This window comes from Schistocerca gregaria, chromosome 2 (genome assembly GCF_023897955.1).
Source record: "Schistocerca gregaria isolate iqSchGreg1 chromosome 2, iqSchGreg1.2, whole genome shotgun sequence".
Taxonomy (NCBI): Eukaryota; Metazoa; Arthropoda; class Insecta; order Orthoptera; family Acrididae; genus Schistocerca; species Schistocerca gregaria.
Genome location: NC_064921.1, coordinates 42,614,478 through 42,627,867, shown reverse-complemented (window position 1 = coordinate 42,627,867; position 13,390 = coordinate 42,614,478). Strand labels below are relative to the sequence as shown.

The window sequence follows — 13,390 nt, the reverse complement described above, 5'->3', positions numbered from 1 at the left end:
TTGTAGTACTAAGCTTAAGGTACAATATATGTTTTAGTTATTATAAATATTTGTTCTGGAAATATTGAATCATTTAGCAGTGCTCATTCCTATCATCTCCTCAGTATTATTTTCATTTTAATTATGCATTTTGCTAAAATTACAGACGTCAAGATCAACAGTCCAATGTGCGAGTTACACTGACAAAAAGAAAACTGATTTATCGTCTTCTTGCATCGGCTTTAATATTGAATTTCCCTTTTGTGTGATCTTGCAGTTGTTTTTGAGCCCTTAAGAAGTTTCTGGTCCCGTAGGAAGCTGTTTTGTCATAACAATAACTTCACCACCGGGTATGATCATATCTACGATCATGACGTAATTAGAAAGACGATAATGCAATTCCTTAATCAATAGCACGTTAGCTGTGACTGCTTCAAGCAACGCGAAACTGCAAGTAAAGACTGTTCACATTTCATCATGCAATATTTTATGACAATGATCAATCCATAATTCTTACGCCAATTGTGATTGATAAAACGGTAAACGAAATCTCAATTTCCAACTTTTCCATTGAATAACAACATCACTTTTATTTTGTTACATCACATGGCCTTGCTGACCCATAAATCTGGCATACGTATTCAAGCTGTGATCACACAAAGGCCATATAAAGTTGGGGCAGACGCACTCTGTCCCCCCCCCCCCCCCCCCCCCCCCCCATGACCGGTGACTGACACATTTAAGCATGTTTAAGGCCTTAAGACATCTCAGTTTCAGTTCTTTAAAGTGTGGAAACCATATTAACTTTTCGTAAAAGAAAAGGTCCAGTTACTTTACCTTTTCCTTAAAAGTGAGAACGGTGTCCCCCAGTTTTAAAACTGGCATATTAAACAGATAGCGCAAACGATTAAAACCAACACAAGCTGTTTTCTCTAATGAGAATCTCAAACCTGTGGTGCAAGACCATTCCTCGAAACCCCTGATCGTCAGTTGCAATTGGCGATTATCTGTGGTGAGGCTGGAGGATGCACAGAAGATGGAGAAGTCGTCCACAAACAAGGAACATAGTACTGAACGTCGCACTGTGGTTGTAATGCTATTGATTGCAATGAGAAGGCCGTGACACTTATAACACTCCCTTGAGGGACACCATTCTCCTGCTTAAAACGGTCAGATAGAGCATTCCCAAACCTGTATCTAAAACATCTGTCCAAGAGAAAGGACCATATGAAGGTCGGAACACGTCCGCGGAATCCCCACTGCGACAAAATATTATGCCAGCAGGTAGTATCGTAGGCCTTTTCCAAATAAAAAAAAAACACTGATAAGGTGTTGATTATGAAGGTTAGCTCGCTGAATTGCAGCTTCAAGCAGGATCAGGTTATCGAGAGTGGAGCGATACCTCCGCCACACTAGGCGTTTATTGACCATATGCTGCAGTGTCTTCCCCACGCAGCTTGTCAGGCTAATGCTACGATAACTACCAGGGTCTGTCCGATCCTTTCCTGGTTTTAAAATTGGGATTAAAATAGATTCCTTCCACGAGTTGGGAAAGTCGTCAATTATCCAAATTTTATTGAAGAGCTTAAGGAGGGCTTCCTTTGACCGTCGATCCAACTGTTATCAGATCCTTTCCAGCGGTCGTATCACAAGCAACTGACAATGCAGACTCCAGCTCCCACAGAGAGAAAGGCTGGTTGTATTCTTCCATGTTATTGGAATGGGAAACAAGATCAGCCTTCTCCTGAACCTCCCGATTTCGATGGAAGGTAGGATTCTGTCTGGAATAAGCTGTAATGGAATTATACAATTCAGCCATTGTCTGAGCTATATCCCTCATCGATGTTACAAGAGACACCTGTATTCGTACAGCTGCTATTGGCGGTCGAGAGTTGTGCCTTGAGATTCTCATGATGGCTTCCCATACTTTACTTCTGCATGTGGACTTATTAAATGGAGTGCAGGAACTCTTGCCAAGACCTCTGCTTACTCTCCCGAATTATCCTCCTCGCGTTTGTGCGCGCTACTCGAAAATTTGCAAGATTTGCATCTGTAGGGCATCGATTGATTCCTCACATAGCTGCCCTCCTGTGCCTGATTGCATAACGACACTCATCGTTCCACTAAGGGACAGGTCACCTCCTAGGCACTTCCACAGACTTTGGGATGGATGCATCGGCAGCATGGTGTATCACAGCTGTAATGTGATCCACCCAGTCCTGGACGCCATCACATAGCTCTAAAACAGCTACCCTTCTTGAAAAACCATCTCAGTGGCTTTCTTTCAGGATCTGCTCCATGAGGCAGATGGATCCAGATTGGCAAATGGCCACTACCATGAAGGTCATTGTCCACTGCCCACTGAGGAATGTCCCAAAGAGCAGGCGAGTAGAAGGAGAGGTCTATGGCTGTAGACGAACCTGTAGCGGTGCTAAAATGTGTGGCTTGAACCATGTTTAACAGTATAAAATCTGTTGTGTGTAGCATATTCTCGAGTACCCAACCACTGGGGCAAGTGGTGTTAGAGTCCCATAGTGCACTGCGTGCACTGAAGTCCCCCAAGAGGATAAAGGGTTGGGATAGTTCATCAAGAAGTTGAGTGAGCACCCCACTGTTAAGAGGCTCATGGGGTGATAAGCACACTGTAATGTCAACATGGGCCACTCTCCGAACAGCAACCACTTGTAGTGTTGTTTTCAAGGAAATAGGTGAGGAGTGAAAAGTGTCCTTTACGAACACTGCAACCCTATCTTCTGTCCAGTCACCAGTAAGGTGGTAACCTCCAAGTACAGGTGTGTCAGTCTATTTAAAATGAGTCTTGTGAAGGCAGGGGCAAAAGGTTCTATCCTGTAAAAGGAGTCTCATTTCCGCCAGATGAGTCCTGTATCTATTTATATTCCACTGAAGTAAGGGAGTGATTTCGTCAATGTAGTCTTGATTTATCCCTGTCTTTGTGCCAAGCTGGTGAGGTGCTTGTAGAGCGAGGTGGGATTTTGGGGCTGACTGGGTCTGGTGATAAGGCATCAAAATCCATGATGTCCTCATCATCAATCAGACATGCCAGAATGACACCTGATGGCACCCAGGTCAGCTTTCGACCCGAATGTTGGGATCCTGTCCCTGCTCTATTTCCAGCAAGGATGAGGGGGAAAGGGGTTGGTGAGAGCCAATTTTCTTCAAAGAAACTTGGCGTTGAGGGACACTCTGCTTTTGGGGTACCTTCAGGCTGTGCAATGTGGAAGCATTACTGGTCCCTTCCATCGTAGCTGCTTGAATCGCAATGTCTTTCACTTTACTTTGGCACATACAGGTGCAAGTATAGGTGCTAGAGGTGAATAATGGAACACTGGACATCGTCTGAGTCGAAGCGACGACCTTAGTAACAGGTTTCTGCACGCCTGATAGTCCTTTTTGGCTTCTGCATACGGGATCTGCTTCGGCACTTTGATTTCCTGAATTTTGTGTCCCTCTACAAAAACAGGGGAGGCTCGGGTCCAGACTGGGTGGCTTCCAGACCAGTTAATACATACTGCTGAAGATGGACAGTCCATCCTAGCTTCACAGGTCGCCTTTCCATATTTCCCACAAGTCGTTTCACCTCTACAACGCAGTGTTGTATGGCCAAAACGCTGGTATTTGAAGCATCACATAAGGTTAGGTACACGGCGCCGAACCCTAAGTCAGAGAAAACCTGTCATAATGTGTTCAGGTAGCATTGTAGAATTGAAGGTCACAATTAAAAGTGACAGTCTTCTCAGTCTCTCCATTGTTCTTGCATGTCCTTTGTTTGAAATCTATGATCCCCTGTGGTGCCCATTCTTGTTTGAGTTCAGCAACGTTGATATCCATAATACCACAGTGCGTTACCACACCTTTGCTGAAGATAAGGGAGTAATGTAACTCAACAGTGATGTTGTACTCACCCAGTTTCTATGACTTCTTAAGGAGTAAGGGTACCACCGGCTTTGCCCAGTCAGTCTCAACAACCAAGGACCCATTGTGCAACCACTTAATAGACTTTAGGGTATCAGCCAGCCCTTCTAAGCCTTATGGATATAGAAGGGGGCACTTTTTCAAACGTCCCCTGCTTCGTCTTGATCACTACAAAGACAACATAATTCATGACTCCTTGAGCCCCATTACTGACAAGAAGTTGCTTATCAGGACTAACCCCCTTCATTCTTTTTCATGAATGGGTATGAGAAGTTCCAGGCGTTATACCCTTCCCACTGGGGGGAGAAGAAGAATATTTCAAGGGTTCCATCTCAGTCCCACGAGCAGCTAGGGAAATGAGGGTCCACTAAGACAGAGACTGAGTAACATGCATTATACAAATGAGGTGTGGCGAGGTTGCCCCCTAACAACTGTTCCACCTCAAAAACCATGCATCTCATAAGCGCGCATTACACTTTGATATTGAGGTTTTTTTTTATATAGAGGTTTATTCCATCCTCGCGATTCAGGTAGTCAAGCCAAGATCCTCATTCACTGTGACACACAACATTCCACCGCCGCCACGGTGGTCGCTGAAGCATGCCCAGAGCTTATGGTGACAGGGGACTGGCGGCGGCGCTTACCAGCTCCCAGCTCAGGAACCCCAGGGTCGACAAGCCCGATCTAGCAAATGAATGCCAAGCCCCTGGGGGCAGTTGAGAAGGACTCTCTGTTGGTGGTGAATCAGTGTCAATTGCTGGTGATCGATTTTGAAACCATGCATCAATAGAATTTGAACCCAGTTCATTTTCACAGCAGATAGCATATTTTCTATAAACTTACAAACTATCACAATCTTCCCACGTTTTATTTATGCATACGTTACAATCTAGTGACCACCAAAATGGTATAATAACACTAAAGCAATAATAGTATAGCACTGACTACAGCATGTAAGTTCAAATTTTCATATTTCTTAATAAGAACCGCTTATAATGTTGCTGATGATATGCTGTATGCCAAAAAAGACAAAAATCACATAAAATACGCCAAAGAACGAAATTACTATTATGTAAGAACTAGAATCTTCTGTCTTAATCATGATGATAATTTGATGTTAATGGCAGTGATGGATTGAATAGCTGAAGTGGGGGGATGAGTATTAAATCGCAGAAAGTACAGCAATCCACGCGATAACAGAGCTTTGCTGTAAGAATAATCAACTGTCAAGCAATCAAACAGACAATGCCAAATGATGGATAAAAAGAGGAGTACAGAACAATTTTTGCAATAAAATGTTTATGCAATACTAGTTAGGTTTTTGTTGTATAGATCAGTTATTTTTGCCATGATGCTTCCTTGACTCTCTCCCCTCCCCCACTCGTCCCACTCTCATGCCCCTCTCACTCTCTCCCTCTGCCACTTCCCCCTCCCTCCACCCTCTCCCACTCTCTCTGTGTGGCTGACAACATACAGAACACACAGTACCAAATTACCTAACATTTGTCCGTATGACTAATCATTCTACTGCTATATAGTGCAATATACATTTTAATTCTCAAAATTATATGTCTTGTAAATAGCAAATAACTTACCTGGTCTTTTGCATTGAGTTCAAGTCCTCCATTCCCAACAACAACAGCAGTGAGTACGGATTGTAGAATGAGGGCAAAGAATGTGTTAATTCCAAATACGAGTCCATAACTGTCTTCACTGATGTGCTTCGCTACCTCTGAGCTGTTAAAAGGTAAGCATAAGTTGATTTTAACAAAATTTCATGAGTAAAAGGTCATATGGATCAATTTTGTTAAAAGAGTTACAACGATGGCAATGAAAATTTGTGCCACACAGGGGCTTGAACCTGGATTTCTCACTTGACGTGAGCGGTCGCCTTAACTACTTCTGTTATCCAAGCACAAATCCTTGTGATACAATCTGCACTCGTACATTACGTATTTCCCCTTCCAAGAAGGACAAATTTATTGAGAGTCGACGGTCTGGAATCTGCGAATAAATACTAAATAGTAGAGACTGTCTCACTAAGAAGTACGATGCAATGTGACTTCAGTTTATCGTGCAAATCTCGTGCAGGAGATGCTCTGATTGTGCCTTCAACTTTGGCCGCATAGTGGTGGTCGAACTGACAGACCAATGGAGCAGAATCGATGGTTATTCCTGCAAAATGAAAATTTGCTTCTACCTGCGCAAATCAAAGAGCTGAACTGTGAAGCCAAAATGGCAGCAATCGCATCACAAGTGGTGTCACTGTCAGACCTTCAGCGCTTACAGAGTCTTACATTCTAGTAGTTAAAATGCAGGGCTACTATAAATGATTAATTTATTTTCAGGGCTACAATAAATGATTAATTTATTATCAAGTTCTATATTTTCCAAAGTATTACATGAATAAGTATGACTGATGCTTGAATAGGACCGTAAACTCACCGAGTTTGAATTGAGCCCACCAGTTTTGAGTGCAGTGGCTTGACAAAATGGCAACAAAGCAGGAGAAGAGTTTTTGTCTGTTGGAATATGCGAGATGTTATCTATTACAACAGCGCAGCGTGCATTCAGAAGAAATTACGGAAAATAACAACCATGTGAAGAGAGACTTGCGCGTTGGTATCAACGATTTAAAGACACTGGTTGTCTTTGTGAAAAGAAAAGTACCATTCGACCAACCATGCTAGGTGTCACTGTGGGCTGTGTGAGGGAAAGTTTTACATGCAGTCCAAAGAAATCAACAGCCCGCGCAAATGAGGGACTTGGAATACCACAACAAACTGTGTGGAAGATTTTGCGCTGGCGATTACATTTCAAATTGTACAATTAACCGGTGTCATCAATTTTGCACCACAACGCAGGAAGCAACTACTTGAGAATGAACATTTTTGCATCTAACTTGATATTTAGTGATAAAGTGATCTTTCATTCATCTGGCAAGCTTAATCGCCACATTGTGAGTGCGTAGGACTCTTAAAATCCTCATGAAATTGTAGTTCACGAACGAGATTCACCATAGGTTAAAATGTTCTTTCTGAAGGCACAGATGAAGGTGTCTGAGTTGTTATTCATCTATGAGAAAACTATGACAAGTACTACTAACCTTGGTGTGTAGCAGTTGTGGTTGTTTCTATAACTGAGTGCTGATTGCAAGAATTTCGTCTTCGAATAAGGCAGGGCACCACGCCACTCGTGCATTGATGTTTGTCGCTCCCTACATGATGATTTTTCCACATCGCTGGATTGAGTGTAGATGTGAAGCTGATGTAGTTCTGTTCCCTTGCTTTTGGTTGCAGAAGCGAAGCTGACGCTGTTCTGTTCCCTTGCTCCCTGTCCCCCACCCCCACCCCCACCCCTCCTCCCCACCCATGTTGCCTGTATTTATTAAATTTGACATGTGATTTTAAATCCCGCGAGTGCGCGTTTCGACATAGAGTGCTCATGTTATAGCACCATTACACATGCGCCTGCGCGTCATTAGGGCTCGTGTACTCGGCTGCTAAAGGCGAGTGTGGCGATCATGTTCAACGCATCTTTCACGCTACGTGCACCTAGTCTGAACAACAGACTTTGCCACACTGGCACACCTTGTGACTTTTTGCTCTGGGATACATTAAGGATCGTACTCCACCTGCCAAGAACACCAAGAACACATGAACAGCCCAGAGAACCCATCAATGCTGCTATGGTGATGTTGCTATATAAAGAATGGAACAAACTTGACCACCACTTGGACGTGTCTCTCGTGAACATAACAGTACTCACAAAACATTTGTAGAGTGCAAAATGCAAAGTTGGTGAGTTCATGGCTGTATTCATGCATCAACCATATTTGTACATGTAATACTTTGAACAGTATAGAGCTTATTAAGTGAATGAACATTTACAGCAAACTTGTATTGTAGTAAATCACGAAAAGTTGTACTTCTTTTTCTTGCCTGTAGGTTTATTATGTCGGTGTCGTTAGTGTCACTACAGCAACGGTAATAATCTTTTGAACTATTTATGTATGTGTGCAGGTAAATCAGCCTTGATAGCACACAAACTACTGGGCGATACATGTTGAGGATCAACAAGATCTTCAGGCGTTTAAACTGCAACAGATTTAAACTGTCCACAATGCGTGATGTCTCCATTACCGTTGCTAAATAACTTCTCACAGTCTACTCTCATACAGCATGGATAAAACAAACCAACCGCCGATTCCAAAACATAAGTGCTTTCGGTAGCTGGCCCTTGACGTTTACGAAACACAGTAGGTGACATATACTTGCCGCAGACTTACCATTACAGGCATACAAATGACAATAAAATTACATAAGTCCTACCAGTCCCTTTCACGCCAGAATGGGAATGGTTGCATACTGTGAAATAATTGTCTGATCTGCCAGATAATTATAAACAGATAATCAGTTCTCATTTTTGAAATTTTCCCGGTCTAAAGAGTACTCAATGAATTTTCGGGACAGCAGCCGCATAACATTGACTTCTCGCCACTATATTTCGGATGAGACACCCATTCATCCGCTGTTAGGTGAGTGTTTTGCACTGCAACTATTTTTACCGTTTCGTTTATTCTTGTTCATCTGGAGGGTTTGGATGCACGTGTCTGAATCCAGTGGAGATATTCATTCAGATTTGATGGTAGATCATTTTCATTCTTTGTTGACCATAGTCCTCTCCTAATATGGAGAGAGGGACCACCAGTGTTATTCCAACTCTATTGCGAAGCATGAAGATGCCAGTTCCCAGTGCTAACTTTTTACCAAATATCCCCGCGAAGACGCATGCGCAAAGGCAGCCACTACATGAGCGACCTCTGTCGAGTTTCGTGCCCTCTTTGAATACCGCTCCATCTGATGACACGCAGGCGCATTTGTAATCGTGCTACAACATGAGCACTCTATGTCGGAATGCGCACTCGCGGAATTTAAAATCACATGTCAAAATTAATAAAGGTAGACATGTGACTTGTCTGAAGAAATTAAAGAAATCGCTGGGTCCCCCGCCGTATCTAGTAGAAAGCATCCATCACGATTAACAAGTATTCTGCTAGTCGTATTTCCATTGATACCATAGTAACAGAATCCCAGAGGGATCTCGCCAAGGCCAAGATTTCCATGGCAGAATAATCCACTGGATGTCCTGTGGAGCCGGCCGTAGTGGCCGAGTACGCTTCAGTCTGGAACCGCGCGACTGATACGGTCGCAGGTTCGAATCGTGCCTCGGGCATGGACTTTTTTGATGTCCCTTGGTTAGTTAGGTTTAAGTAGTTCTAAGTTCTAGGGGACTGATGACCTCAGATGTTAAGCCCCATAGCGATCAGAGCCATTTGAGCCATTTGTCCCGTGGAGATGCAGGACTCGTGTACTGGGCTGCTAAAGGCGAGTGTGGCGATCATGTTCAACGCATCTTTCACGCAATGTGCACGTAGTCTGAACACTGTAGACTTTGCCGCACTGGCACTGTATTCCGTAGATTACAGCTCTCCGCAATCGCAAATGCGACAAAATATTGCCGATATACGGGAGAGACTCCCTGGACTCGAATCACTCCTTCTCCTCTTGATATTATGGTAGTCACGTTCCTTTTTCCTTAAAGTTGCTCTGATCTGATGTGAAGAGTATCCATTACCTTTGAACCCTGATTGTAGGTGTTCGATCTCCTTTGCGAGGCTGTTTCCATCAGACACAACATGTACCCAGTGCACGAACATTCGAAGGACGCTCATAGTTTGTGACGGGTGGTGGCAACTAGAGGCCAGAAAGTGGATTGACCATTGGAACATTCTGTTTACCATAAGCCCACATATACAGACCTGTATTTGCAGGCGTCTATCCATCACAAATTATGAACTTCCTTCGAATATTGGTGCATTGATTCGTTGTATCTGATGAAGACAGACATGCAATTAGCTGGAACATCTACAATCAGAGTTCAAAGATAATGGATTTTTCCACATGAGGTCACCATACCTTCGAGGAAGAGAAACTTGATCACCCACAATATCAGGAGGAGAGGGAGTGGTTCATGTCCCGGGCGCTCCTCCTAAACTTGCAGTGAGATTTGGTCGAAATTAGGGGCAATCCTAAGAAAACATTATGCCAAAGTAATGTTCCGTCCAGCTACAAAGTCTTGTGGTCTTCTCGGTTCGGCAAGGACCGTCTGGGATTGGGGAGAGCTGGAATCCACAGAATACGATGCCACTGTGCAAAGTCTACATTGGTCAGACAACGCGCACAGTGCGTGAAAGATGCGTTAAACATGATCGACACATTCATCTTTAGCAGTCCTGTAAGTTAGCCACAGCCGAGCATTGCATCGCCACAGGACATTCCATGGATTATTCTGCCATGGAAATCTTGGCCTTGACTAAATCCTTCTGGGATTCAGTAATTAAGAAATCAATCGAAATATGTTTAGCGGAAGACTTTGTTGATCGTGATGGCAGCTTTGAACTAGATAAGGCGTGGGACTTGGTGATTTGCTTCATTTCTTCAGAAAGATAGCATTTTGTCACCAATCACACATCTAACGACAGCTAATTTTACAATATACTTTGACATTTGAACTTTAAAATAACTCCATGACTGTGCATTACGAAAGAGAGCGAGTATCTACTCTACCATTATGAATGCCCCAGCGTGATGGAACAATATTCGACGAGGGCACGGGACTCAACGCAGGACGTTCATGGAGTAACTGCCCTTTCGCATGCATCTCCGCACCAATTTTTGGTATGAAGTTAGAGAGAGCAGGGTAGAGGAAGGGCACGACCCCAAGGTGAGGAGGATAGGCAACCCGCATGTACAACGATACACCTACATCACTACTCTGCAATTCACATTTAAGTGCTTGGCAGAGGGTTCTCTCTACCATTCCACGCCCAAACAGAGCGCAGGAAAAACGTACACCTAAACCTTTCTGTTCGAGCTCTGATTTCTCTTATTTTATTTTGATGATCATTCCTACCTATGTAGGGTGGGCTCAACAAAATATTTTCGCATTCGGAAGAGAAAGTTGGTGACTGAAATTTCGTAAATAGATCTCGCCGCGACGAAAAACGTCTTTGCTTTAATGACTACCATCACAAGTCGCGTATCATATCTGCCACACTCTCTCCCCTATTACGTGTTAATACAAAACGATGTCCTCCGTCAATCCCACCTGGTAAGGATCCCACATCGCGCAGCAATATTCTAAACGAACGAGTGTAGTGTAAGCTGTCTCTTCAGTGGACTTGTTGCATCTTCTAAGTGTCCTGCCAATGGAACGCAACCTTTGGCCCGCCTTCCCCACAATATTCTCTATGTGGTCTTTCCAACTGAAGTTGTTCGTAATTTTTAACTCGTGTGGAGCACCTCACACTTTTCGTTTTTTAGCGTCAACTGCCACCTGCCACACCATACAGCAATTTTTTCTAAATCGCATTGCAACTCATACTGGTCTTCGGATGACCTTACTACACTGTAAATTACAGCATCATCTGGGAACAACTTAAGAGAACTGTTCAGATTGTCACCCAGGTCCTTTATACAGATCAGGAATAGCAGAAGTCCCAGGGCGCTTCCCTGGGGAACACCTGATATCACTTCAGTTTTATTAGATGATTTGCCGTCTATTACTACGAACTGCGACCTTCCTGACAGGAAATCACGAATCCAGTCGCACAACTGAGACGATACCCCATACGCCCGCAGCTTGATTAGAAGTCGCTTGTGAGGAACGGTGTCAAAAGCTTTCCGGAAATCTAGAAATACGGAATCAACTTGAGATCCCCTGTCGATAGCGGCCATTACTTCGTGCGAATAAAGAGCTAGCTGCGTTGCACAAGAACGATGTTTTCTGAAACCATGTTGATTACGTATCAATAGATCGTTTCCTTCGAGGTGATTAATAATGCAATTTTCCAATCTGTAGGTACAGATCTATCGGTGAGCGAGCGGTTGTATATGATTGCTAACTAGGGAGTTATTGTATCAGCGTAATCTGAAAGGAACCTAATCGGTATACAATCTGGACCTGAAGACTTGCCCGTATCAAGCGATTTGAGTTGCTTCGCAACCCCGAAGGTATCTACTTCTAAGAAACTCATGCTAGCAGCTGGTCGTGTTTCAAATTCTGGAATATTCCATTCGTCTCCCCTGGTGAAGGAATTTCGGAAAACTGCGTTCAATAACTCCGCTTTAGCGGCACAGTCGTCGGTAACAGTACCATCGGCACTGCGCAGCGGAGGTATTGACTGCGTCTTGCCGCTTGTGTACTTTACATATGACCACAATTTCTTCGGATTTTCTACCAAATTCGGAGACAATGTTTCGTTGTGGAGCCTATTAAAGGCATCTCACATTGAAGTCCGTGCCAAATTTCGCGCCTCTTTAAATTTTAGCCAATCTTCGGGATTTCGCGTTCTTCTGAACTTCGCATGCTTTTTCCGTTGCCTCTGCAACAGCGTTCGGACCTGTTTTGTGTACCATGGGGTATCAGTTCCATCTCTTACCAACTTATGAGGTATGAATCTCTCAATTGCTGTTGCTACTATATCTTTGAATTTGAGCCACATCTCGTCTACATTTGCATAGTCAGTTCGGAAGGAATGGCGATTGTCTCTTAGGAACGCTTATAGTGACACTTTATCCGTTTTTTTTTTAAATAAAATTATTTTGCGTTTGTTTCTGGTGTATTTTGAAGAAACGGTATTGAGCCTAGCTACAACGACCTCGTGATCACTAATCCCTGTATCAGTCATGATGCTCTCTATTAGCTCTGGATTGTTTGTGGCTAAGAGGTCAACTGTGTTTTCGCAACCATTTACAATTCGCTTGGGTTCGTGGTCTAACTGCTCGAAATAATTTTCGGAGAAAGCATTTAGGACAATCTCAGAAGATGTTTTCTGCCTACCACCTGTTTTGAACAAGTATTTTTGCCAACATATCGAGGGAAGGTTGAAGTCCCCACCAACTATAACCGTATGAGTGGTGTATTTATTTGTTACGAGACTCAAATTTTCTCTGAGCTGTTCAGCAATTATATTATCGTAGTCTAGGGGTCGGTAGAAGGAGTCAATTATTAACTTAGTTCGGCTGTTAAGTATAACTTCCACCCATACTAATTCGCACGGAGTATCTACTTCGACTTCACTACAAGATAAACCACCACTGACAGACACAAACACTCCACCACCAATTCTGCCTACTCTATCTTTCCTGAACACCGTCTGAGACTTCGTAAACATTTCTGGAGAACTTATTTCAGGCTTTAGCCACCTTTCTGTACCTATAACGATTTCAGCTTCTGTGCTTTCTATTAGCGCTTGAAGCTCAGGGACTTGCCCAGCACAACTACAACAATTTACAACTACAATTCCGACTGTTCCTTGATACACGCACGTCCTGCATTTGCCATGCACCCTTTGAGATTGCAGCCCACCCCGTACTTTCCCGAGGCCTTCTAACCTAAAAAACCGCCCAGTCCA

At 43.5% G+C, this 13,390-nt stretch overlaps 1 protein-coding gene across 10 annotated transcripts in view; it reads right to left on the bottom strand.

Moving 5' to 3' along the window:
* Positions 1-13,390, bottom strand: part of LOC126336285 (thiamine transporter 1-like) — a 552,608-nt gene that overhangs the window by 29,902 nt on the left and 509,316 nt on the right. For 7 of the 10 annotated variants that reach the window (XM_049999811.1, XM_049999808.1, XM_049999809.1 and 4 more), the window contains one exon: positions 5,508-5,649. The exons of 2 other annotated variants lie outside the window; for them this stretch is intronic. In XM_049999811.1, the coding sequence (XP_049855768.1) occupies positions 5,508-5,649 (142 nt within the window). Of the gene's footprint in view, positions 1-5,507; positions 5,650-13,390 lie in introns of those variants that run through there. One more of the 10 variants, XM_049999817.1, reaches the window with a different exon arrangement.